Source organism: Dermacentor silvarum, unplaced genomic scaffold (genome assembly GCF_013339745.2).
Source record: "Dermacentor silvarum isolate Dsil-2018 unplaced genomic scaffold, BIME_Dsil_1.4 Seq819, whole genome shotgun sequence".
In the NCBI taxonomy this organism is placed as follows: domain Eukaryota; kingdom Metazoa; phylum Arthropoda; class Arachnida; order Ixodida; family Ixodidae; genus Dermacentor; species Dermacentor silvarum.
This window is the reverse complement of record NW_023606825.1, coordinates 21,696-47,001: the sequence shown is the minus strand read 5'-3', so window position 1 is coordinate 47,001 and position 25,306 is coordinate 21,696. Positions and strand designations below refer to the sequence as shown.

The following is a 25,306-nucleotide window of genomic DNA, read 5'->3' as shown; positions in this document are numbered from 1 at the left end:
TACGTGAGGCCCCAGGGACAAGTGGGGCCTCACGTAACTACAAACAAAAAAAAAACAAGAAGAAATAAAATAATCTAAAGCAACGCATTAGCAGCCGGATACCACAGTGTGTTTGCTTCTAAGGATTAAAACTTTCTTCATTCAGTACCAATCCTGTGCAAGAAACCTCGAACTACATCCAAGTGTGAAAGCAGCCCTAGAAAAAAGCAAGGCGCTCAAGCATCCACAGCGGTGCACCTGATGTCTCTATGGGAGTACAGTTATTTTTGGACAGTGCCAGAACCACTGTCAGCAGTATAGATCTGTATATGTATATATATATATATATATATATATATATATATATATATATATATAGGTTCGCCCTGTGCCGATACCGTACCAAATAATGTGAAAGTGACGTGTTGTCGTCGAAAATGACACTCCCAGAAGCTCCCCAGCGAGATCATGGGTCCAGTCCGTTCGCCATTTATACATGCATCATGGTGCATTCCAGGGAGTTGTTCGTACGGTCAGTTAAATTAAAAATGTACAGTACTATTCGTGCCATACGGCGCAGTCTAATTGGACAAGACACTTTCGCTACAGAATCCGCCACAGCATGCAATAAATTTCGGACACAGTGTAATATACTGAATATACTGCATATATTAAGCAGTTTATTAAATAGTATAACGATACACTATACAGTAACTATATTACAGTAAATTATACTGTAGCCAAAATTTCTTGAATGTTGTCACCGAGTCGTCCTGTGTCGTACGATAAAGAACCGCGGTTCTCAGTGAAAAAAAAACGTTTATCACGTTTGTGTCCACGCTAGGTAATTCCAGGTAGTAAAAATTGGTTCAAAGGCACCTCCTTCCTTCCCCCTATGATTTTCATTCCACCGGACACCCACCCCCTCTCTATAGTTTTCCTCAAAGATTGTGCTGCTGTGGGGCTTTAGGTCACATATCACTCAGAATTTCGGTTCAGAAACTACACTAAATTTAAAGTTTGACTTACGATTCATAAGCAATGCATGAGCTGGTGTTTCGTTTCACCTGAAGGGCCACTGTTTTAAATACTTCACCTTGCACCATGCATGAGCTGTGAAGTAGACCTCAATAAGGATAGCTTAAATTCAGAATAACTAATTTCGGTTACGACGTTAAAACCATCCTATGCAGGGATGGGACGTGAAATAGATCAAGATCGCAAAACGCCGGCAGATCCCACGCCCTGTGGGAATCGATGTTCTGCCTACCAAGTTAAGGAAACGACCATGACAGCACCAAAACCAAGACGGCTATTTCATGACCTACATGTCACGCATGTCATGACATTCATGCCATGAGTCCTCAGGACTATCTTAGCTACGCCTAAGAGGCCTCAAGGCGAAAGCCTCAGTCATGCTCATGACTATGACTTCGACCATCAAAGCCTTTTCTTTCACTTAGTACTACATCCGAACCCATTCCATTGGTTTTTGAGTCTCAATCTTTTTTACGCTGGATCATTGTCATTTTACGCAGCTGTTTCGTGACATACATGACATTCATGTCATGACCTATCACTTATGTTCGTCAGTCTTGTCATACTATGCCAATTTTGATACATGCCATATTAACGAAACGACCATGAGAGCATACACCAAGACACAGGCTTGTTCCGTGACTTGCATGACACGCATGTCATGACATTCATGTGATGACCTATCATTTTTGTTCTTCGTACACTCTTGTCATGCTATGCCAGTTTTGGTACATACCAAGTCAACGAAACGACCATGAGAGACTAAGACGTAGGCGGCTATATAGATAGATAGATAGGTAGATATATAGATAGATTATTTGATTGATTGATTGATTGATTGACAGATTGATAGATACTGTCATGGTGGCAAATGTTCCACAATAAATGCTTCGCATTTAAACCAATAAAAGGGGTACTGGAGGGGTATTCTTCAAGAGTCCACCTAGTGGACTGTCCAGTTCAGCTTTCCGAAGCACGAGCGAGAAAGAGACTGGCTGGTTCCTTCTCGCTCGTGCTGCTGGAGCCAATCGAAACAGCCGAAGTGGACAGTCCACTAGGTGGACTCTTACAAGTACTCAAGCTCGGTAAAAAAACACATTCACTGGATAGCATACGCTGCTTTGAACTTCTCAGCTAAATTTTGCGCTCGTGCTTGGCGCGTGGAGCTCACAAGTGAACCGTTAAACACTTTTATCTCAAATGCTCTCTTTTCTAAAGAAGCCTTCTCACCCGTTTCAGGGCTAGCGGAGGCTGCCATGTTTTGTCATAAAGCACATTTCCCCACACGGCTGCTATTGGCCATTAGCTAACATCAAATAATAAGCGTGAGTCGACAATTAGCCACGCCCACCCACGTAGGTAACAAACTTTGAATACACTGCTTATCGGCATCGTAGCCGTCAGGACTCGCTAATTTTAGCTAGTGTGGAAAACTTAACTAGCACCTCGAACTACGTGAAAACCCAGACCACACGTGCGCTATTACTGCCGCATGTCGCGATGAATGGTGGTTATAAAATCTACAAAGGGACGCGCGCCAGTGCACGCTCACTCCCGGCCACTCCTGCTTAGTCGCGCTGCGTACTGAGCACAGTATTAAGCGATACAAACTGCGCTATCTGGATTTTCCTCCTTATCTGTGCTTGACAAAGCTGGTGCGCACCAAGTAGCACGGCCAGGCTGGAACACGTCGGCGAAGTTTCCATGCCCTGTCATGTGCTAGTTGGGCGTTGCTCCGTTCCAACGAAATTGAAGACGTTGAATTTGAATGGGAAAGGTAAATACCGCACTCGAAGTATCTACTAGCTTTTTATTAGCTTTATTAGCTTTTTTTAATGCCTGCAGAACCCATCTGACGACGACTTGAGATGGTAATACATTTAGCATTGATCCAATAGACCGACACGACGTATTGCCACCATCGAAACGCGTTATGTATAAGTCGCGTACGGCAGTGGGACTCCTCTTTTTGTGCTTTTATAAGAACGCTGGCTGCCATCTAGCGACGATGCCGTGAAGCCTGCACGCAGCCTCCGAAAGGCGTGGCACGCCGGTGGGTGCGAACGCTGTTAAACGCGTCATGGGACAACCGGGCTCCTCTCTCGCGTTTATCTATTAAAGCCCCTGAAACGTCCTTAAGTAGCGACACTCTCCTCCTCTACCTTCACTCCTCCTTGTTTCTCCTTTATTTCGAGCTCCATCCTCGACCGTGGCGTCGCCTAGAACGCTTGAGCGTAGCAGACGACCTTTCGCAGAGTGAATGCACACATAGCTATAGGCGCTGCGCTTAGAGCATTCGTGTTGGCTTTCTAGCTCCGAGTAACTTCGTGTACAGCATAGAATTTATTTCAGCACGGAGGATTATAGACATTCAGTGAGGGTAGCTTCTTTTTTCTGTTTTGATAGCTATTTTTATAAACGAGTAAACGAGCGCTAACGCCGTATCATGACGACTCCGAATATATTGCGTGCGCTCCATTTAGGTACACAACATTTGTCAAGCGCGTGTCGCAAGATCTTGTTGCGAATTGTTGTAAATAACACGTTTGGGATCAAATGCCAACATGCTGGCCTCCAGCAAGCCCTCAGTAACCTAAACAATCCGCGCAGTCGTTACCATTTGAATTCGGGGCGCGTATGAGCTATGACGCTCAAAGGCTGGCAGAGGGCAAGAACGCACCAGCCTTTGTGCCCTACAGCAAGTGCGTCTCAGAGACAGAGTAGCCGCACGAACTAATAGTTGAACGTACGAGCAAACGAACGACTAAACGCACAAGCAAACAGCTAAACGAACGAGGAAACGACTCAACCAACAAGCAAATGACTAAAGGAACGAGGAAATGACAAAACGAACGCGCAAACTACGAAACGATCGACCAAAGGAGTAAACGAACGGCGACTAAACCAGCCAGCGACCACATGCTTTCTTTCCGAGTGCTCCACCGCCGCATCTAACATTCACATACTTAAAAGCTGACGCGAATTAGCAAGTACGTCTCAAAGACCTATGGTGTTCTCGTTCAGCGACGAACGCACCCCGTCACTCGGTTTCGGGAGAGCACGTGCGCTTTTCTTGGTTGCCTTAGTATCGTAAGTTCACCGGCCGACCGCCAGCGACGAACACGAACAAGAGAGGCAAACAAAGCTATTCGCTCTAAAGAAGGCTAGTAAGTAACCACAAAAGGCAGAGCTGCTTCCCTAAGATGAGTTCTCACGCTCGAAGAAGAAGTAGTTTAATGATTTGAAAATGCAGAGAGGTCGGCCGGAAAATGGAACCTCTGTCCAGCAAGGAAATGGGAAGAGGGGAAGAACATTTATGCAATGTGTCCTTTCACCTCGTTCCTCCCATTCTCATCCCCCATTGTGACCCTCACGCTCGAGCCACAAATTTTGTCCAAAGGAGTGTGCTGAATCTTAAAAGTTTCGTAATCACGTTTTCGCACGCAGCCTTGCGTGCCCGCGAATTCAAGCCTGTGGGCGTACAAAACGATTAAGGTTCTTGCCTTTGCTGAAACTATTTTGGCATCCAAGGGCGCAGCAGGTGATGGTGATGGAAGATGCTGTGAAGCGATCGACGTCGCATTTGCCACAAAACTTAGTTCAAGGCGTTCGCAAACCAAAGCAACACGGAAGAGCAACGGAGCCAACATGCGCTCCTCGCCAGTCGGTAGACGCTTCTCAGTTAAGTGAAAATGGCGATGGAGCGGGACTGTAAACCAACAAAGCCGGCGCGAGGGCCCACGTGATGCCATGAGGCCAATAGCGACGCGGCATCGGCCTCGGCAACGGCGCGCGAGGAGGAGGCGGCATTCTTCAACGCGTGTCGCTACTTTACGAAGTTTGAAGGGCATTATTCTTTATAGACACGCTGTGTCATCTAGTAGTGCTACCGAGAAGTCCGCGTGTGGCCTCCGAGACGAGAAGCGTGGGGCGCCGGTGCTTGCGTACGCTGAGCATTGTTCCTGCGCTTGCCGCGCACCCAGCGGCACATACTCATTGACCCAACTTGGCGATATGCTGATTGAAGAGCTGGCACATACCGAGAGCATTCATGGCGCAGTTCGCTGTAGCATTGGCGCGAAAGACATTAATTGAAAAAGCGACAAGTGCTCAGTGCATTTGTGGGGCCGCCTGGTAAAGCAGGAAGTAGCTGTGTTTGAGGACACGTTGGGACGCGTGTACGATTCCGCCCAGCATCCGAGAAATCTAATGGACCTTTTTTATCATTGTAGTGCGGTTAAATAGAGGCGCGTACCTACTGGCACATAACCAGTGACCTAAGTTGACATAAAAGCGCTTAATTGAAGAGCAGCCCGCACCGAGGGGCACGTATACCCGGTGGCATGTCGACGTAAGGGTTTCATTGAACAGCGCTGCCTACCAAGTCTCGCATCTACGGTGACTCATGTCGGTGTGAAAGACGTTCGTTGAAGAGCGGGACACATATGCACATTGCCACATGCTCAGTGACTCACGTCGGTCCGATGGTTAGTTTCGAGCCCTGTTCTCTCAGCACAGCCATCCGATGCGCTACCCGCTCGTCCATGGACTGATCCAGTGACTCAGGTTGGCGGCAAAACAGAAAATAGAGATAGCATGGGAAGAGTAAGGAAGGGGGGGGGGGGTATCGTGAAGGCGATGATGAACGCTGCACAGCGTACTGTTTTGTGGAACGTGTACGTGCGAATCCGCCTACTTGGGTCAGTGGGTAGTCAGTGATTCAATGGGTAGTGCATCGAGCTGACGTGCTGAAGTAACCCGTTTCGAAACCAACCATAGAACCAACTTGGGTCACAGAGTGTGTGGCAATGTGTACATACGTGTCGCTCTTCAACGAGCCTCTTTCACGCCGACGTGGGTCGCTGTAGGCGTGGGAATGGGTAGGTAGCGGTGTTCGAAGAAACCCTTTGACGCCGACTTGTAGTACTAAGTATGTGTCAATCGATCTGTGCTGCTCTCCAATGAACGTCTTTGATGCCAACTTGGGTCACTGGCCACGCGCCAGTACCTGTGTGCCATTCTTCAATGAACGTCTTTAATGGCTAACTAGATATGTGTCACCGGAAATGCGCCGCTCTACAATGACGAAAAGAATCCCTTAAATTTCCCGATGCTGAGCGGAATCGAACACACGTCACAAGGGATCCTCAAGGACAGCAACCCGATTCATTATTATGAGGCGCCATAAATTAACTGTGTATGTGTCTATTTTAGATGCGAAGCAGCTTATGGTCGGGGCTATGTCACTCCGTCCCTCCATCAATCCGCCGTGCGGCGTCCACACCCACATTGCGCATGCGCATCATCCTCCTCTCCTCTCCGACGCTCCTCCCCTCTCCGGATTGCGCAACGAATGGCAACACCTGCGCCTCCGCGCGCGATAATGCGAAGCAGCTTAGGTTAGAGGCGCGACGGTAGGCGCTGCATACTCCGCTGGGGGCGCCACTGTAGCTCGCGGTATAATGACGCGCGCGCGCGCGCTCCGCTCCTCTCATTCTCCTCACGCAACGCCGCGATGAGTGCCACGGACAGCGCCAGCGTCAACGCCAGTGTCAGCGCCGTGGACAGCGCCGACCCCATGGCTGCTTCGCATACTACTCAGGGTTGCCCTACGGGAAGATGGTGTAATTTTTTTTCAATGAACGCCTTTCACGACTAAGCTTTAGTGAGCTGCGCCATGAAAGCACTGGGTATGTGTCGCTCTTCAATCAACCTCTCGCCAGCTTGGATCACTGACTGTGTGCCAATCTGTGCGGCAAGCTAGGAAACAATCCTCAGCGTTGTCATACACCGCTGCGCCCCGATTCTGGTCTCGGAGGCCACGCGCGTACTTATCGGCAGTGCCACTAGATGGCGCAGCGTGTACAGAAAGAAGCCAGCAAGAGAGAGGAGCACGGCTGCCGCATGACGTGTTCATCAGCATTAGCACGCACTGGTGTGCCATGCATTTAGGAAGCCACGCTCACGCTTCGCGGTGGCGGCGCTAGATAGCACCGGGTGTACTTAGGGTGCTGCAATACAGGCATCATAACTCCTTTCGACATGGTAATATGCTAGGTCGCTTATTAATTCAATGCTAACGGAATTACCGTCGACAGACTTCGTGAATGGGTCCTGCGCAATTTGTTGTTAGGCTAATAAAAGTGCAGTTGAGGGGCCCTATAAATATACATGTATTCACAAAGAACGGATGCCCATACATTAAAGTATTAAACGCGCTAGCAGCAACTGATAAACGCAACAGAAAGAGACAGCTTCTGCGTATTGAACATTGCTTTATATTTGGAGAATTTCGTAAAGAAATCGCTATCTGCCAAGGTCTTGCTTCTGTGCGGACGAGCTTACCTTAAGCATCATGGCCATCATGAACGAGGTCATGTCCTGTAGAGGCGTCGTCCTCCTCTCTGGCTGCGCAGGGGGTGGAAGTTGTGGTGGTGGTAGTGGAGGGGGCGGATTGATGACCACTGGCCCACTACTTGAGCCTGAAGGCATCGGCATCGGGATTGAGATTGGAATTGGAATGGAAATAATGGTTCCCTGTAATCGGTAAAGGCAAAAAATATTTGCTCAGTAGAAGAAATACTATATCCAGAATAATATGCGCTTGTACTGGTGGCATTCGCAGGCAGACTAGAAGCACAGAAAATTGTCCGCGCGTGACATCCGGGATATACAGTAACGCGAATCGCGATCTCGGAGGTAGCGGGGTGGCATCGCCCCAGTGTTACAGCTGCTGCGCAGCCACGGATGAAGCCAGGTTTTCTTTAGAGATGGAGTGGGAAGTCCTTTTTTTATGAAAATTCTTGATTTGATGGACACAATACGGTGATAACGACCATGGTAAAACAGGCCTACATTTCGTTATCAAATATACGGGCGTGATATATGTTAGACCACGGAACTATTCCCCATCGTGAATTCCTGATGAGTGGAACGATCGAAGAAAGTAATTGTTCAGAAAGACGTCGAGAGACGGTTTTTATAGTGCCGTTTATGCGCAGCCGGACAGTTTCTGTGGCACTCCTAATCGCTTTCAGTGGACGAAATCAGAGCATAAACTTGGCGCGTGGCCCATTCTGAAAGCGGGTAACCTTCCTAATATCAATAGAAATCATAAACATCTTCAGTCATTGGCTCTGTAGGAGTGCCGCTATCCTTTTACTTGCAGCAATGACAAAGAGAGCGACTGCGGAGAGTAACATGCGCTATTTTCTGCAGCCCTTTGAGCAGCATGATTCAGCGCTTATAGAAAGCCGACAGGGAAATCAAGAGGAAAGAAGAGAGAGGAAGTCGTCGCGGTCGCAGCACCCATGGCTCACAGCTGGAGGCAGGTGGCACATATACAGGTTAGACAGATTAGTTCCGTGTTTCCTATAAACCTAAAGAAATGTTCGAAGACTGAGCTGCGGTTTCGGCAGGAAAACAGAAGTTGCAACGCCGAGACGGGAGGAAGGCCCAGGCGTCGAAACTATGTGGTGAGAGAAACATTGGAGTAGACGGGGTAGACGCAGAAAAGGTGCTCAGTCGACTCTGCCGCGCTGCACGCTGTACAGGCCATGGACGAAGCGAGGCCTTAACTGTACCTCCGGGATTCCATCCATGGACCGTCGATCGGGTGCCGCACCTAAAGAGACCGCTCCTACCTTGTACAGCCACGATCAGGGAGGGAACGGGGACGTCGGACACTGACGATCCAATGGTCCGGGTGGAACGCCGCAAGGTACTGCTGCAACGAATGCCTCGTATAGTCGAAGGCCGTTACAGCGTCGCTGACAGGTGCAGTGGAACTATTTTCTGCCATAGCCAAGGCGTCCCCCTCCTAGTTACACTGGACGCAGTCGTGAGAAGGAAGCCACTGCAGCGACAGCTTCAAACAACTCGACACGAGAACACGAAGCTTTGCTGCCAGCTGGGAGGCGTCAAAGCCAGAAGTTTCTCGTCGTTGAAGAGACAGGTGCATGGATCCGCGAGTCGCAGAGAATCACGACAAGAGAGTCCGGAAAGTCGTCCGCCAGCAGGTTTGAAGCTTGATGCACGCCGGCGACCTCTGAAGTTATGGTGCTTGCCACGAAAAACTGCCCGAGCGCCGAAAAGCCGGGGATCACGCTGGAGGCTGTAGCATGCTACAGCCATTCTGCAACTCTGCAAAGTTAGTGTCTGGATAGATGGTGCCATTCTGTCGAGTCCATCCTTCAGCAAGTACGCTGACGCATGGTACAGGGCACGGGATGAGGACCACCTTGTTGAGAGGCTCTCTAGTGGTATGGACACTTAAATGGATGATTTTGTGGAGATCGTGGCGGGATTGTCGGCGTGGGAGTATAGCTGACAACCTCCTTGTACACTGGCACACGCTGCCTATACGTAAATGCGGTCAGCTTCGCAACCTGGAGAGAAGAGCTGCATACCCACGTAGTGGAAGCCACGTAGTAGCATGACCATGGGACAGGAGCCAGGTCTTGGTCAGAGTGGCACGAATACGCGAGTTTTTCGGCAGGCCAGGGGTAATCCAGATGACTTTCCGGCGCTGCAGCTTTAGGTGGTCCACGAGAGACAGTAGTAGGGTCACCAGCAATTCAATATAACCGAAGGTCCTTAGTGTGTTTCTCTCTCTCTCTGAATTCACAAACACTCGGGGGTATTTGTACACAAATCACTGTGGCTAGTTACCTCCTGGAGTGTCAGAACAGGATGGTAGTTGCTGCTACACAGCGCGCAAACACCGATGGCCTGAATTCACAAAAAATTCTTACGCTATAACTTTTCATATAAAAGAATTTTAGCCAATCCGGATGCCAGACATATCATTAGCGAAGGGGGCCAGCCAATGGCAAAGCGAACTTACGAAAGAAAAGCTTTGTGAATCTGGTTCCTAGTTCCATAGCTAATGTGTTAGTACTTAAGTCTGGCCGCCTGCTCACGCGTCTAAGTAAACAACTTACCTGGCTCCGCTGTGGGGCAGGACGCTGCCTCATATACCCATGTATGGGACAGCTCGGAGAAGGAAACGGCGGACGGCGGCGCGAACGGCACGGAGGCTCAGATGGGAAGGGATAGTAGGGTGCCGATGGTTCCATGCCATACGGGGCATAGTAGGGCCACTCTTCTTCCGGACGCCATTCTGCGCGCAACATTGCGCAATACCATTATATGGATGAACAGAAGCGCGAACATTTTAAATCGTCAATAAAACAAAGCGCACGGACAATATCGCAGCTGTTGAACGTAATAACATTTATGATCCACAAAATCAACAATCACGCCGGTTACAGTAATGAGGTGGATATATAATTTGGCGATAAAAACAAATAACATTGCGCGTCAATATTCGTCTACAGCTTATCCGCCAATAATATCACGTCAGAGAAAATTTTGCGCAGCCTGAAAGGTTTTTTTTTTTTTCTAAAAATGCACACGCGTGGTGCGGCTTTTTATACGACAACTTACGTTCGAACTGTGTCCTAGAGCGCAGCAAGAGCCTCAGAAATTTGGTTTATTCAAAACAAAAAAAAAAAAGAAAAATACGCGCACAATCTCCCAGGGGAGTTATCTAAATGATTCGCAAGCATTTGCTGTTTGTCACCTGCTGTTTTGTCGGCGTACGCTGCTTTGTTTGGTATAATTGCGAGAATCACCGCGAAAGAGTCATGAAACGGAGAAGCGCGGTTACCACCCCTAAATGTTAACTCCGACCAGCATGAGACGACCAAGAAGAGGCGAGTATTTGCGATGTTCACTTATGTTATATGATGGTACGTCTGGATGATGTCACTGCTTCGTGGAAGATGAGCACTAGCACTGTCCAATTACGTAGCACTGTTCAATTACGTCACGTAGTACAGCATGCTTCATGCTGTACTACGTGACGTAATTGAACAGTGCTACGTTTGGTAGATCTCGTACGCAGACGCCGTCGACGACGCTGCCTCCTCTCGATGCGAGCCATTATCAATCGTGATCAACCGTACTCCGCGGGCGGCGGCGTATGACGCGGCAGCGCGGGCCCTACCTTGAAAGCGATCTGCGATCTGCGATGGGGACTAGGGATGGTCAATTAATTTGTGTATTCGATTAATGATTAATCGTTCATCATTTTAGCCTTTAATCGATTAATCGCTTTCGATGAAGGGTGTTTCATTGATTATTCGATTAATCGAAATTTTTGTCGGCCACATTAAAAAGGTTGAAACACAGTTATCTACTTTTCTAGAACTCTATTGTTTAATGCTTGAGAGGTGGAAGCAAGTTAGAAATAACAGTGTATAAAGTTTAATCATTAATTTGGTAAAGCTAAATAGAGTTTGCACTAGTGGCCTTTGAACATATAAACATTAAATGTTATTAAATGGCACTTAGAGCAGCATTAAACAAGATAAATAGTACTAGTGAATTCTTGTGCAATACAGTTAAACAAGAAATAAGAAAATGGCAGAAGTGAAAGGTGAAGTCGAACTATATTATGCAAGGAATTGCAGTAACACAGGGGAAAAGAATTACTGGAGTGAGGCGCAAGTGAACACGTCTGACGCTGGATATCAGAGGCCATCCAATTCGTCGTGCAACTAGTGTTCGTTCCCTGGGCGTCACCATAGACAGCAAGATACTGTGGCGACGCGTGGTTGAAAATGTTGTGGCTGCACCAGTGCAAATGGACAACGCAATTCGCCGCTTGGCAGGTGTACGTTGGGGAAAGAATCCAGTGTCCGTGCTTACACTGAACGCTGCACTGACAACAAGACGCGTTCTCTGTGAGTTGCCGCTCATATATAACCATCAGCGAGTCAATTCGAGCGCTTGGAAACAGTATGTAGAAACGGACTTCGCTTGGCGATGGGAGTTCCTCGGGCAGCTTCAAGCAAGAAGGTTACTAATGAAGCAGTCTCTCCCACTCCGCCTTTTGGTATCTCACGGCTTGCTCACGCAGCTATTAAGGCTCGGCTAGTCCCGCGCAGGCGCGGCGCTTCTCCGGCGGCTAAGAGCAAGAACTCGCTCCCATTTCCATGCGGTGCGGAAGCACCTTCCGATTTTCAGAATTGGAATGGCATGAACAGAGTCGCCTCGACCCGCCATGATCTTTTTCGGACGTTACCTGCAGCCTCAATGTACCCCGGCTACTGGCAATAAGCACCATTCCAACTGCTGAAGCTAAGATCCTTGTACTGGACCACTTGAGCACAGTGTATCAAAGCCACCTACAAGCGTACACAGACAGGCCGGTGTGTGCACAAACAGATAGCTGTGCAGTGGCATTCCACATACTCTCCCCTGATGTATCATGGTCGGGCCGCCTGGATCAAGTAAGTTCGACTACAACACTACAAAGCGCCGCAATTACCGTGGCCTTGCGGAAACTACGGACCTATTCTGCATGAGATATCGTGGTGTTGATGGACTCAAAGTCAGCATTACAACGATTACACCTTAGCCTACCTCGAGATAAGTTTACAAGGCAATCTCTAGTACTGATCAAAGATCTAATGATAAAGAGATTTAACGTAAAATTCTAATGGATCCCATCCCACGTAGGAATTGAAGGAAACGAAAAAGCTGACGCTCTTGCACGCCTACCGCTGACACGTGTCCCAAAAGTGAGAGCGCCAAGCATTTTAGGGGCGAAGCTCCTTAAGGCGGCACCCGTTCGTCCCTCGTCGTAGTAGTAGTGTGTAACCAGTCTGAGAAAAAGAATTCCGAAGTTGTGTCCATAGCGCGGAATCGAACCAGGGACCCCTCGCTTCCGAGCGCGCGGCGTTAGCCCACTACGCCACGAAGCTTTTTTTTTTCTTTATTTCCAGCTTGGCTACAAGCCTGAACAGGAGTTTGTCAGATCACACTCGTTTTATAAGTGCTAAAGCATCCCACACTGATATCACATCTTCATGACAGTCACTCGTTTTGCACACATCACGTACTTTCACAACCATTTCAACAAAATAATCATGCACAGATCGGCCTTTAACATCACAGTGTCTATATGCCAACAGAGAACGCCAGACTGCATGCAGCCCGAGTAAGAAGATAACGTCCATCTGTTCACAATCGCGTTCAGGCGGCAGAAAACGAATGCCATGTGGATTTAGGGGTAGGTCTATCTTTAAAGTTCTCTGTAATATATCCCAAAAGAATATAGCATTATTACAGTCAATAAAAACATGTTCAATAGTTTCAGCTTTGTTGCACAGAAAGCATCTGCTACCCCAAGGCACATAAATGCCCTTTTCTTCTAACCACGTTTTAACCGGCAAGGTTCCCGTGTGAAGCTTGAAGAAAAAAGTTTTAACGTTGGCTGGTATCTGCATATTTTTAACCCTCTTGAGTACGTCTTGCCCACGCCCTTCGTGAAACGTTAACCGATACAATGGTACAGGGAACACACTCTCCACAAGATCCTTCATAAGACGCTTTCTTTTTACATTAGAGAGGTACTCAAGGGAAAATCTTGCTTTGAGGAACCGATAGGACGTAATAACTTCGCGCAGGAACCGTGACATTGTGTAACGAGGACCAATGGCCGATGATACAAAAAAATCGGGTATAACACCTGCTAACGTGGCTTGAAAAAAACAACACAGAAACGGGTCTCTTTCATCTCTTAGCAATATAAAACGCGTTACAACTTGCTGAAGAAACAAGTGGCACAACGATAGACCACCTCTCTTTACTCGACGAAACAAATTTGTCCTTGATGTTCGCTCCCACGTAGAGCACCAGATAAACGTGGCAAAGATGCGGTGAAATTTTTGAATGTGCTTACGCGTGCAATGCAGTGCCTGCAGAAGATACATAATTTTCGCGGCGAGAAAAACGTTACAAATAGTGGCGCGTGCAAAAATGGACAATTCACGGCCGCCCCATGCTTCGGCCATCGCACGCATTTCATCTGTTTTAGAAACGCGCTAGAAACGCGGCCTTTCGTTAATGTTGGGTATTTATTGCCATCGTGGTGCTTGTGTCTATGTGTGCCACGAAGCACACATAGACACAAGCACCACGATGGCAATAATTACCCAACATTAACGAAAGGCCGCGTTTCTAGCGCGTTTCTAACGCGTTTGTGCTAGCGCGTTACGGCCCGTGTAAGAAGCTGGTGTAAGACGCTGTGGCCTCTCCGCCTTACCTTCAAAGCGTTTTGAACGCGCTGCCCAAGGCGGTGGCAAGTCAAGTTCAAGTCGAGGAGCGTTTATGAATACGGGGGGTATACTCTCGCAGCAGTCATGTGATGGCGTCGGCAAACGCGGTGCACGTTCCGGCATGTGTAAATGGCTGCGTAAAGCCCCAACCAGACGTACGCGCTGGAACGCGTCCGCAGGCGCCGTGCGCCTGAGAGAGATTGTGGTTGTGAGGAGGAAGAGGCGCTATTTTCTGCCTCTTCCTCATCACAACCACAATCTCTCTCAGGCGCCCGGCGCCTGCGGACGCGTTCCAACGCGTACGTCTGGTTGGGGCTTAAGACGCTGTGGCTGCTCCCCCTTACTAGAGAGTACTGCACGTCTCTAACGCGTTTGTGCTAGCCTCCCCTTAAGCGGGAGATCCGATGATTCCCTCCGGAGCTTCGCCCACTCATCATCATTCACCCCGTGGATATGCTGTGATTTTTTTTTCAGAACTCCAAGGGTGCAATCCGTAATCACTTTATGGCGATCCACAAGATTCCGCACCAAACCTGTGTGATCCATGGTCCCGACTTACTCGTGAGGAAGCGATGCTGTTTTACCGCCTCAGAACCGACTCCGCGTCATTCAATTAAGACTGGACGTTGCGCTTCCCCGCTCTATGCCTTCAGTGGCGATATTAGCGACATTCGACATTTCATTTGCCCACAGTGCGACGCAGAATGAAACGCGATGGTCGACAGCCTGCAAAAGAGTGGTCTTTCGCACAGGACCTTTGAAGACTTCGCTTTCCCCGGAGGGCCCGCGGCAGTCAGGAAAGAGTGCAACGACTGCTGATTGCCTTCCTGTGAGACACAGGGCTCATCGACACCTGGTGACACACCCCTGATCTCAACTCATAGGAGGCTCGGGCGGGACAATTGGCGGCTATGTATCCCGACTAACCCCGCCTCCTGCAACACCACCACCACCATGCATAAAACCATGGTTTAAGATTTTAAGCCACGTGCTCTTTTCTACGGAGCGAAGGAATGTCAATTGGCTGGGAGGTTGGGGTGAAACCAACACCTTCTTTGAATGGCCACACAACCAGCATGCGAGAATAGACGCTCGGGGGCTACATATTTGCTGGTATCGACATGAAATTTATTGTTATGACAAATACGAGCTCCAAACCGGCGCACATGCTGTTTTACGTATTTAGCGGACTGGGAGTGGCACGACGATCAACGACTGGGTTGCTATAGTATGCCTTGAATTGCGAGGGCATTTCAGCCTCCGGCTTCGGGTGGCGTGTAGGGTGGAGGTAAAGAAAGGGGAAGCATTCGGCTCGGCATCACTCGGGACTCGGATAAACAGTCGACATTCGCTCTACCACAGCCACACAGTCACTGCTTGTGCTCCGCCATTCTAGTACGATTTCAATATAATCTCGCAACTCCTGTCAAACTCTCGACAACGATTAATCAAACATGTTTGATCAATTAAGCCGATTAAATAAAAGGTGGACATCGATGAAGATTAATCGTTTTGCGGGATACTTTTAATCGATCAATCCATCAATCGTTCATCGATATTACCAACCCTAATGGGGACAGAGTGCGTCGAGTGCTGATACCTTCGGGTGCGCTGTGTTCACGCCGCTTAGTTCGCGTTGAAGCGAGAGGCAGCCCGAAGGCCACTTTGCTGCCTGCTGCGGACCCTATCTTGAAAGTGATTGTCTTACGTGACGGATGGACAAAGGGATGGACTGACGGAAGAGTTTCTTCGTTGTGTAGGTGTAGAAATGCTTACGCATTTAATAGAAAAGAAATATGAGGTAACACAACGCCAGAGCATGGCGTCCTGGATTACACGCGCTGGCAGGTTTTGCTTCTGCCGTTCAATTCGCACGGAGGCAGCATGAGTTCTGTGGTAGGCGTGGCAGGCTTTATCGCAGCGCAGCGCACGCCACCGAGGGCTTTTCATGCGTCGTGGAGGCTTTCGGGCGCTCCGGTATTGTCGGTCGGGCTTGCATGCGGCCAGAAAAAAAAATTACATCGCTGCGATGTGGTATCTTACTGATTTGTAACCAACGGCTGACTGTCTACGAGGGGAAAAGTACGTAATGGCGCCTATTGATTTTCAAATGCGTTTATATTATTTTTCTTCAAACATTCACACACAGAATTTCCATCTGTATGCACAAGTGGAATATCTGTGGAAAGCTTCGTCTTGCGCCGCAAACGAACTATACGCAAGATTTTGCGAGATATATACAGGGTGTCCCAGCTATCACATAGCACGATTTAAAAGAAGAGGAACGGCGTTTCGCGAAGCAAATCTAGTGCGTATTGTTTCCAGTGCAGTGTAGTAGCCGCAAGTAATTTTTTCGTTACTGAGATTTAATTAAGTTAGTGTAATTAATTACCTAACTCGAGCAGTACTGTCCTAATTATCAAAGTGTCAATTAGAAAGATGTAGAGCAACATGAAAAACTCCCGATACAGCTTTCTGTTGCTCAATACGTGCTACATAAAAGTGTTTTTCCGAGCATGAAAGAAGCCTGCGAATACACGCAAAGTGCCTCGAGGGACCAGTCGCGCGGCAATTCTGCGTGTATTCGCGGGCTCCTTTCACACTCGGAAAAACACTTTTATGTAGCACGTATTGAGCAACAGAAAGCTCTATCGGGAGTTTTTCATGGTGCTCTACATCTTTCTAATTGACACTTTGATAATTAGGACAGTACTTCTCGAGTTACGTAATTACAATGAATTACTTAAATCTCAGTAACAAAAAATTACTGGAGGCTACTCCACTGTATACTGGAAACAATACGCACTAGGTTTGCTTCACGTAACGCCGTTCCTCTTTTTTTTTAAATCATGCTGCATGATAGCTGGGACACCCTGTATATGCTTATCATTTTGTCAGCTGGTTTCAAGGCTTTGAACGGGTCTCCTGCTGTTTTCGGCTCTATAGCTTTGGTCTCTGCATTTCGCCGTCATGACAGGGCGTGAATTAAGCAAGACGTAGCATTATAGGCCCACACAAACCTGCCGTATTCGCACGTGTACTTTCACTGAGGTGCCCTTTAGAGAAGTCCAGGTGGATAAAAATGATTCCGGAATCCCCCACTGTATGGTGTGCTTCATAATCACACCTTGTTTCTGGCACGCACATCCCCTAATGTATCTTTCTTGTTTTTTTTCTTTCTTTCCTTCTGTTATTTATTCATTAATATTTGTTGTGCCGAATTTGATACAACATTTGGACTACTATTTGGACTTGTCTATTTTTTAAAGATGTTTTTGTTAGGTCGACATCATTCCTGAGCTGCCAGTTTAATGGTTAAAAAAAGGTTTGTTTGCACGTCTACAATATTGTTGAGCTGGCAGTTTAATTGTCCTTGCAGATTCATCTAAGGAAATAAGTACAATAAATATGTTCGTACCTCTGTTCAAAATTCTGTGTCACCTCTGTGTCGTGCGCTTAACAGCTTCGCCGGTCATCCACCGTCACAGAGTGGAATGGCTCATGATTTTTTATTGTCCTTATCGGTGGTGAGCGGGACGGTAGGTACGCACACGCATTCTCGTATCACCTCTGTTATTAAATTTGCCCACCACGTAAGGCAAACATACCCCCTTAAGCAATAGCTCATACCTCCGTAACTAAAAAAAAAAAAAGGAGCCCTTCCCCTGCCGCGAAAAAGAAACATCGGATGACACTTTCTCGAGGCTAAAGTGTGAAACGGTGGAAGCCTGCCACCATTGCCTGTTAAAGTGTATGTTAAAGTAGTTTGTGGCCGCCTGGAACTGTTGGAAGCGCCGTTTGTGGATCAGGAGGAGACGCGTCTTCCATGGCGGTGTCAGGGTGTAGTTGGCCATCCTCATCGTCCACTTCGCTCGATTGACTTGTACTTGCTCGGCTTGCCGCGGAAAGAGGGAGCTTACGGCGCTTCCGAGCTTCATTTGCCTTGGTACCCGGAGATGCAGCGAGTCGCTTCAAACAAATTGCCTCTCTTGCGTTGGCCCGTCGCGTCCCTGAACTCTAAGGTGTCGGACGCGCCTCGTCGCCATGATGCATGCGACGTATACGCTCAGCCTCTCTTGATCGCCGCTTGCGTTCAGCGGCTGCCGCACGTCGCTTGTTGGGGGACACTGGTTGGAGTGGAGCAGACGACAAAACGGATAGGCAAACAGGCGCCGTTGCTATAGCAACTGTAGCAAGGATGAAGAAACCGACAGACCTGCACGGCGCCTAACCACCCCGACACCCACACTTCACGACAGTGAGGTCACGCATGCAAGGCAATCAGGAGGCGCACACCTGCGCCTAGCGACAGTGACGTCACGGCACAGAGGAGACCAATCAGGTGGCCGGAAAGCTGTGACAGTTTCTGCTAACGGCAGATGATCTGGACAATGAACCGTTAAAGGCTTCCGCTTTAAGGGGGGTAAGCGAAGCATGTGGCAAGATGACACCGTCGCAGGCATTCCGCTTCGTTTGCCCTAAACTCAAAGTCGGCGGCCCTTCGTTGACGTTTGGTTTCAACATCGCGCTCCCGCAACTCGGTGTCCGCGGCTCTTCGCTGAGGTTTTGCTTGGGCTTCGAAATCCCTCACGATAGAATGAAACGACAAGTTTCGTTTACCCCCATTTTCTCGACGGGAGAATGACTGGTGATCTTGTCTCTTTGGGTCTCACGTGTGACAAGGGTAGTTCAAGGGCGTGTTACAGGTCCCCGAGCCCAGAGGGGTGTGTTCCATAGAGCTTGGACCCTTTCTGCACAATCACCAGGATCGGCTCACATGACAGGGGTATGTGCCATTGCGCTTGGACCCTTTCTGCACTATCACCAGGATCGGCCCACTTTTCAGGGTGACACCACCACCACCGAAACTTGTGAGCCTATAAAGCTTCGCTTAAAAAAATCTAACGCGGCCTCTCCATTACGACGACAGAAGAGGAGTCAAGTTGTACGCTGGAATGATGAGCGGTAACGGAGCGAGCTGAGGAAAAAGACGACGACGACGAACGCGCGAGCAGTGGCGCCCCTCGGTGCAACCACGCGAACGCGCTCGCGCCACTGCTCGCGCGTTCGCGCGGTTGTGCCGAGGGGCGCCGACGAGACAGCTGTGGAAGACGACGACGGCGCTCGAGCCACTGCTGATGATAGTTTTATTGCGATAGCAATCATATCGACACTCCAAAGCAGATTTCTGCCGTCGGCGTCGCCGTTGCCGTCGCCGTCGCCGTGAGGTTCTGTATGACGTCAATCGAGATGAAATCGTCGCCGCGCGCCGCCGAACGCTGTATGTGCGAGTGAAAAGGCGCGAGGGACGCGCGCTTTCACGGGAGTGAACCCACGGCGGAGAACAAACGCGCGTTCTGCTCCGTGCTCCCTTAAGGGCTGCAGAAGTAGGCGTCTCTTTCCTCCTTTACAATCACCATATATGTAGAGCAAACGCGCCTTCTTCCGACGCGCGAAAGGCCGTGGGGGGGGGGGGGGGGAGGGGGAGGGAAGGGAGCCGACGTTTAGATGCGGCACCAAGGGCCTATTTATATCAGAGGCTCCGGCAACAGTCACCAACGCCGCACGCTTTTTGTGCGAACGCGGGCAAAACGCCGACGGCGTCGACAACAGTTTTGCGTGTTGCCGGTGCTGCTGCATGTCCAAGTTTATACAGCTGATAAAGCTACTATCATTGCTCCGTATAGCTCTCTACAAATTTGCTATCGCAATTGATATTTCGCCTTTCAGGTGAAACTGCGACAACTTTTTTGTTGACGGACACGAAAAATGCACGGAATGCTCGCCATAAACAGCTTCGCTGTGGAAGACGCTGCTGTCCAGCTCTTGCCTCTCGGACCAGATCACGTTGGTTGAGAGGGCGGTTGCAGCCAAGACGGCGCATGGATTGCCATGAAGAGGGAACCACTCCTGCAAATCAAGCCGTCCTTATGCTCACTAAAGACGTTTTCTCTCCCTATTTATCGTGGCAGCCGGGCGCGCACGCTGCATTAGCCTTTCCTGCTGGGGAGCGTGCCAAATGGGACAGCAGGACCTGCCAGCATGGCCATGATAGAGCCTCCGTCAGAAACCACGAACAGAACCAAAAAGCCCTCTTAACCTATCGAAGGCGTCTTCTATGGTGCTAGGCGCCAAGGGCGAGTGCCATTGTTTTACGTCCGCGCTGTTCTCGCATTACAATGTCCCTGAAACACGTTTTTCCGGAAACCTGAGGAACACTCTGGCATGGGTCTGGTGCCTGTCGAGCAATGTGTTTCCAGAGGATTTTTGAAAATTAAAACAAATTCGTAATGAGGCAGAATGTTTGTCCCTCAATGCGGCTTTATCTGCTATATTTTCGACTACGTTATGATGTATTCCAACATAAGAAATCAGTTCATCGAATACGCAACAACTCGTGAGTAATGTCTTCAATGGGGGCAACACACGGAGCCCGCATGACTGTTCTTTTTTTTCTTTCTGGGCATTTAAGGCTTAGATATTACGTTTTTCTGCGGTATACTATAGAGACGTTCTGAGAGCGGTGTAGCACGTCGTCCTGCTACCACAGCCAGAATTGTGTTCTCAACCGAATGATTTGTTTTAACCCATGCTTCACCCTGTCGTAAACTGAAAACGCAAACTGAAATCATCCTAGAGTTATACTGTCCCTCATATAGAATATTCTCACGCTGGTGTGTTCCAAAAGGGCTGTGAACTTCTCCTTGACTTACCTCCATAGGCGCCGTAGTATCCCCACTCGTACTCCGGATTCCAGGAATCACGATAGCGCCTAGAATAGGGTCCATAGTCCAGGTCAGCCTGAGTGCTTTTTGATGCAGCCTCCGACTTGCTTCCGCTTACCTTACGGGTCTCATACTTTGTCCCGCCTTTGGATTTGATTCTCCAACCCCAATCCGCATCCGCCAACGCATTCTTAACATTTTCTACTCGCTTGCCGTCCATCTGAATTTTCTTTCCTGTTGGCACTGCAGCTTTCTCATTGGTCGTCTCCGACTGAACATTTTTCTCCGGTGATTCGTTGGGCTTTTCTGTTTTTGTACCTGCAGTCATTTGCCCCGGCAACGGCATTGCGGATTTCGCGGTCACAGATTCCTTAAGTGGTTGCTTTGGAGGCGATGCTGGCGAATTCGGTTTTGGGTCATTCTTGGAGGCTTTTGCAAGGGACTGCACAGGTTGGCCAGCATCGCTGCCTTCCTTTGGGATAGAAACACTTTCTTTCTTCTTGGGTTCACCACCCTCTTGCGACATCGTAGCCTTCGGCATTTTTTTTTAATTCTTGCCCTCTCCTAAAGTTGAAAATATCGCTTGCGGGTCTCCCGGCAGTTGTTTTTCCAGCCGTTACGAGTAATCCTGCAGTAAATACCACAGGATCGATTCTTTGGAGAAGTTCTGCCTCAGATTGCTTTGATCCCTGCAATCAAACAGTTAAATAAATAGTTTTGTCGTGCATTAACCACGGAAAACGCTAACATTAGAAACCTAGCCATTAGAATCCGTCGCTGCCAAGAAACTATGGAGTTAAATACGGCTTTACGGTTTCGTAATTATTCAAGCGCCGAGTAGGAAACATGACACTTGCTGAAGAAAAGCAGCAGGTTACGGTTGCGCAACTTGCTGCGCAGCGTAACATCACATGCTGTCTTTTCCTTGTGGTGAAGTGCGGAAGTGGGCGCCACGTCGGAACGTAAACAAAATACATTTGCGGTTCCTATCTCGGTAGGCGTGGCAGATCTTTAGGCCCGTATTCACAAACGGAACTTGTCCTTAACTTATGACTTAAGTAGCCGGTCGATTCTTAACGTGTTTCGTAGACAAACTTTGTACTTAGGGTAAACTTTTACCGACACTTGACTGCCGGAAAGTAAAGTACAGCCATTGGGGCAATCTTAAGTGTGACTTTCGCTCTCGCCTAGCCAACAACATGGTCGACTGTTACGGCAGCCTCGCCGACCTCGGCGATTGCGCCGGACGTGTGCAGAATATTTTGGAGGATAAGGCATACCGATACGCGCCGCCGCTACGGCCACGGCTTAGGGATCGACAGAATCCCATGGAAGTATACAACGACGCCGAATTCTCGTGGTGGTACCGGTATGTACCGGTATATCGTGGCGGTACCAGCACTTTTTAAGTTGGACCCACGTCCGCAGCGTCTTTTAAGTTGGACCCACGTCCACGGCGGCAGTTGAACTAGTCCTTTATTTGTTTCCACGACTCCCGTTTTCGACTGAGGGATACAGCGTCCGTTCTCTTGTTCTCGACCCCGTTGCGATGGCGCGAAACGAGCTCCAGGAGCATGGCGCGTTCTTTGGAAAAATTTGTTGTCTTTTTTTCCATCGTCTGCGCGGGTTCAAAACACAAAACACACACACACTCTCTACGCACAAAGACTGCACGTTTCAGTAACAAAACATCTAAAAAAGTTGGGACGGCGACACACACAATCGCAGTGGCTACGGGAAGCAATGTGAACTTGTAGCCAGACGAGTTTGAGTAAAGCGCTAAAACCAAGGAGTTCTTTGTATTTTACTCAGCAGAATGCGCGTGCAAGTACTGCGACATTTACATCCGCATTACTCGGCAGCAAAAATTATTTTTCTACTATTCAACCGATCGCACACGTAAATTACTTATGTTTCCTCGACACCAGACGACATACGTGACCCGAAAAGTGTTACTTTCGAAAGTGATACTATAGTGTGTCGTTTTTGAAGTACTCTCATAAAACTTTACTAACACCTCTACTTTACCCGCACTTATTGACTCCCTACTTAAGTTCCGCTTGTGAATACGGGCCTTAGTAGCGTATTTAGTTTAACATCGTTCATGCGTTCGGTGGCGGAACTCCGGCCTATTGATTACGGTTAGTTAGTCATTAGCCTCGCTTTCCGCACACTGACAGCTCTGAATATCTGACGACAGTTCGGCTAGGGGGCTCTGTCCCCCGCTTACACTAACGCCACTTACAAATGTACCATTTAGGATGCTGGCTGCTTGAGAGACCCTTTAATGCGCCGTTGGTTACAATAAGGACCAAGGTAAGGTCCTATAGCAAGATGGCGTGTCGTAGGCTATTGGCCTGGAGGAAGGAAAATATAGAAGGGAGCATTACGTCACGCAGCCAGCCTTCGCAAGCGAACGCTTCGTGTAGCCAGCAGTGGCGGCCGAACACGTGACCTCTTGCATCGAGATCACGGAGATTCGATATTTGCCGAGACGTTTGGTTACCGGTAGCTTTTTATTCGATGCGCGCTCGGCCGGCAGCTGCTCACATGCAGGAAGTAAAAAGAATTTTCCTTGTTTTTTTCGTGTTCTTATTTTTGTTTATTTCAACAGTTTCAAATGGTTTTGAATGGGTACTGAAAAAAAATATCAACCACGAGTACTAAAACCTACCAAGCGCTCTGACGTATCCTCCGGGCTCTGATGTTTTCACCACTTGTTGGGACACTACAGTTGACCTACCGCGGTGCGAGGGAGATGCGGTAGGCTCCCTCTTATCTTTTAGGGGCGAAGCTCCTTATAGCGGCACCCGTTCGTCCCCGTCGTAGTAGGTAGCCCCACGTCTAGTTTTATGAATTGCTCAATAGATGGCGTTGTGTGTCCGTATATGTATGTATGTACCCATATATACATATATATGTATACGTATAGTATAACCGGAAGCCGACTTCCGCTTCCGGTTCCACTTCCGGTTCCGCTTCCGTTCCCACTTCCGGTTCCGCTTCCGCTTCCGGAAGCCAGCTTCCGGAGAACGCTTCTGGCGTTTTATGAAAAAAAAAATTTCGAAAGTTGTGTCCGTAGCGCGGAATCGAACCACGGACCCCTCGCTTCCGAACGCGCAGCGCTAACCACTACGCCACGAAGCGCACATAGACACACGCACCACGATGGCAATAAATACCCAACATTAACGAAAGGCCGCGTTTCTAGCGCGTTTCTAACGCGTTTGTGCTAGCGCGTTACGGCACGTGTAAGAAGCTGGTGTAAGACGCTGTGGCCTCTCCGCCTTACCTTCAACGCGTTTCAAACGCGCTGCCCAAGGCGGTGGCAAGTCATGTTCAAGTCGAGGAGCGTTTATGAATACGGGGGGTATACTCTCTCAGCAGTCATGTGATGGCGTCGGCAAAAGATAGCGTCAACCTTTCCCTTTCCCTCAAGAACCACTTATCATCATCGGCAAACGCGGTGCACGTTCCGGCATGTGTAAATGGCTGCGTAAGACTAAAGCCCCTATATAAAAAAGTAGCGACACTCTCCTCCTCCACCTTCCCTCCTCCTCGATTCTCCTCTCTTTCGCGCTCGCTCCTCGACCGTGGCGCCGCCTACACCGCTCGAGCGTAGCAGACGACCTTTCGCAGAGTGAATGCGCGCTTAGCAAGGCGGTGCGTTTGAGCGTTTGCGTTTGCTTTCTAGCTTCGAGTAACTTCAGTGTACAGCATAGAATTTCTGTAAGGAGGGTTATATAAATTCAGTGACGGCAGGTTTTCGTTTATTCCTGTTTTGAAAACTTTTTTAAGTACCTAAACGAGCGCCAACGCCGTACCATGACGACTCCGAATGTATCGCGTGCGCTACAATTAGGTACGTAACATTTGTCAAGCGCGTGTCGCAAGATCTTGTTGCGAATTGGTGTAAATAATAAGTTTGTGATCGAATGTCAACATCTTGGCCTCCAGCAAGCCCTCGGTAATCTAAATAATCCGCATCGTCCATACCATGTGAATTCGCGACGCGTATCAGATGACGTAAAAAGGCTGATAGAGGACACAAACAATCGCTGCTCTGAAGGTTCGATGGGGCATTACAAGCTACAAAGCTGCCTACATGCGTGCTTGCCAATCTTATAAGCACGCGCCAAGGCTCGGGGTGGGCGGCGGTCCTATTATGTTTCTAGTGCCTCATACTCGACAGAATTTTGCGCGGCCGGTCATCCAGTCGGGACTCGGAGTACATAGAAAATGAAATCACTTTTTTAGCATTCGCTCGCGAAGCGGGAAGGCGGTAACAGCGCTTCACTCAGTCTCAAACTAGAGCATAGTGACCTTACGTTCAGTAAATTATTTTTTTCAGGTTTGTGACTTGTCACGTTAGCTCGTCCTTTCACGAAGTGACGTACTTGCCGCGAACAGAGTTGCATTAAGGTGCATGCTTTGGGA

The 25,306-nt window shown here is 48.7% G+C and overlaps 1 protein-coding gene across 1 annotated transcript in view; it reads right to left on the bottom strand.

The window, feature by feature from the left end:
• Window positions 1-21,395, bottom strand: part of LOC119435670 (serine/arginine repetitive matrix protein 1) — a gene marked incomplete at its 3' end in the record, with an annotated part of 29,944 nt that extends 8,549 nt beyond the window's left edge. The window contains exons 1-3 of the mRNA XM_037702410.1: window positions 20,858-21,395; window positions 9,960-10,138; window positions 7,363-7,554 (exon numbers count right to left, since the gene is read on the bottom strand). Coding sequence (XP_037558338.1) covers window positions 7,363-7,554; window positions 9,960-10,138; window positions 20,858-21,395 — 909 coding nt within the window. The remainder of the gene's footprint in view (window positions 1-7,362; window positions 7,555-9,959; window positions 10,139-20,857) is intronic.
• Between the last annotated feature and the right edge of the window lie 3,911 nt (window positions 21,396-25,306).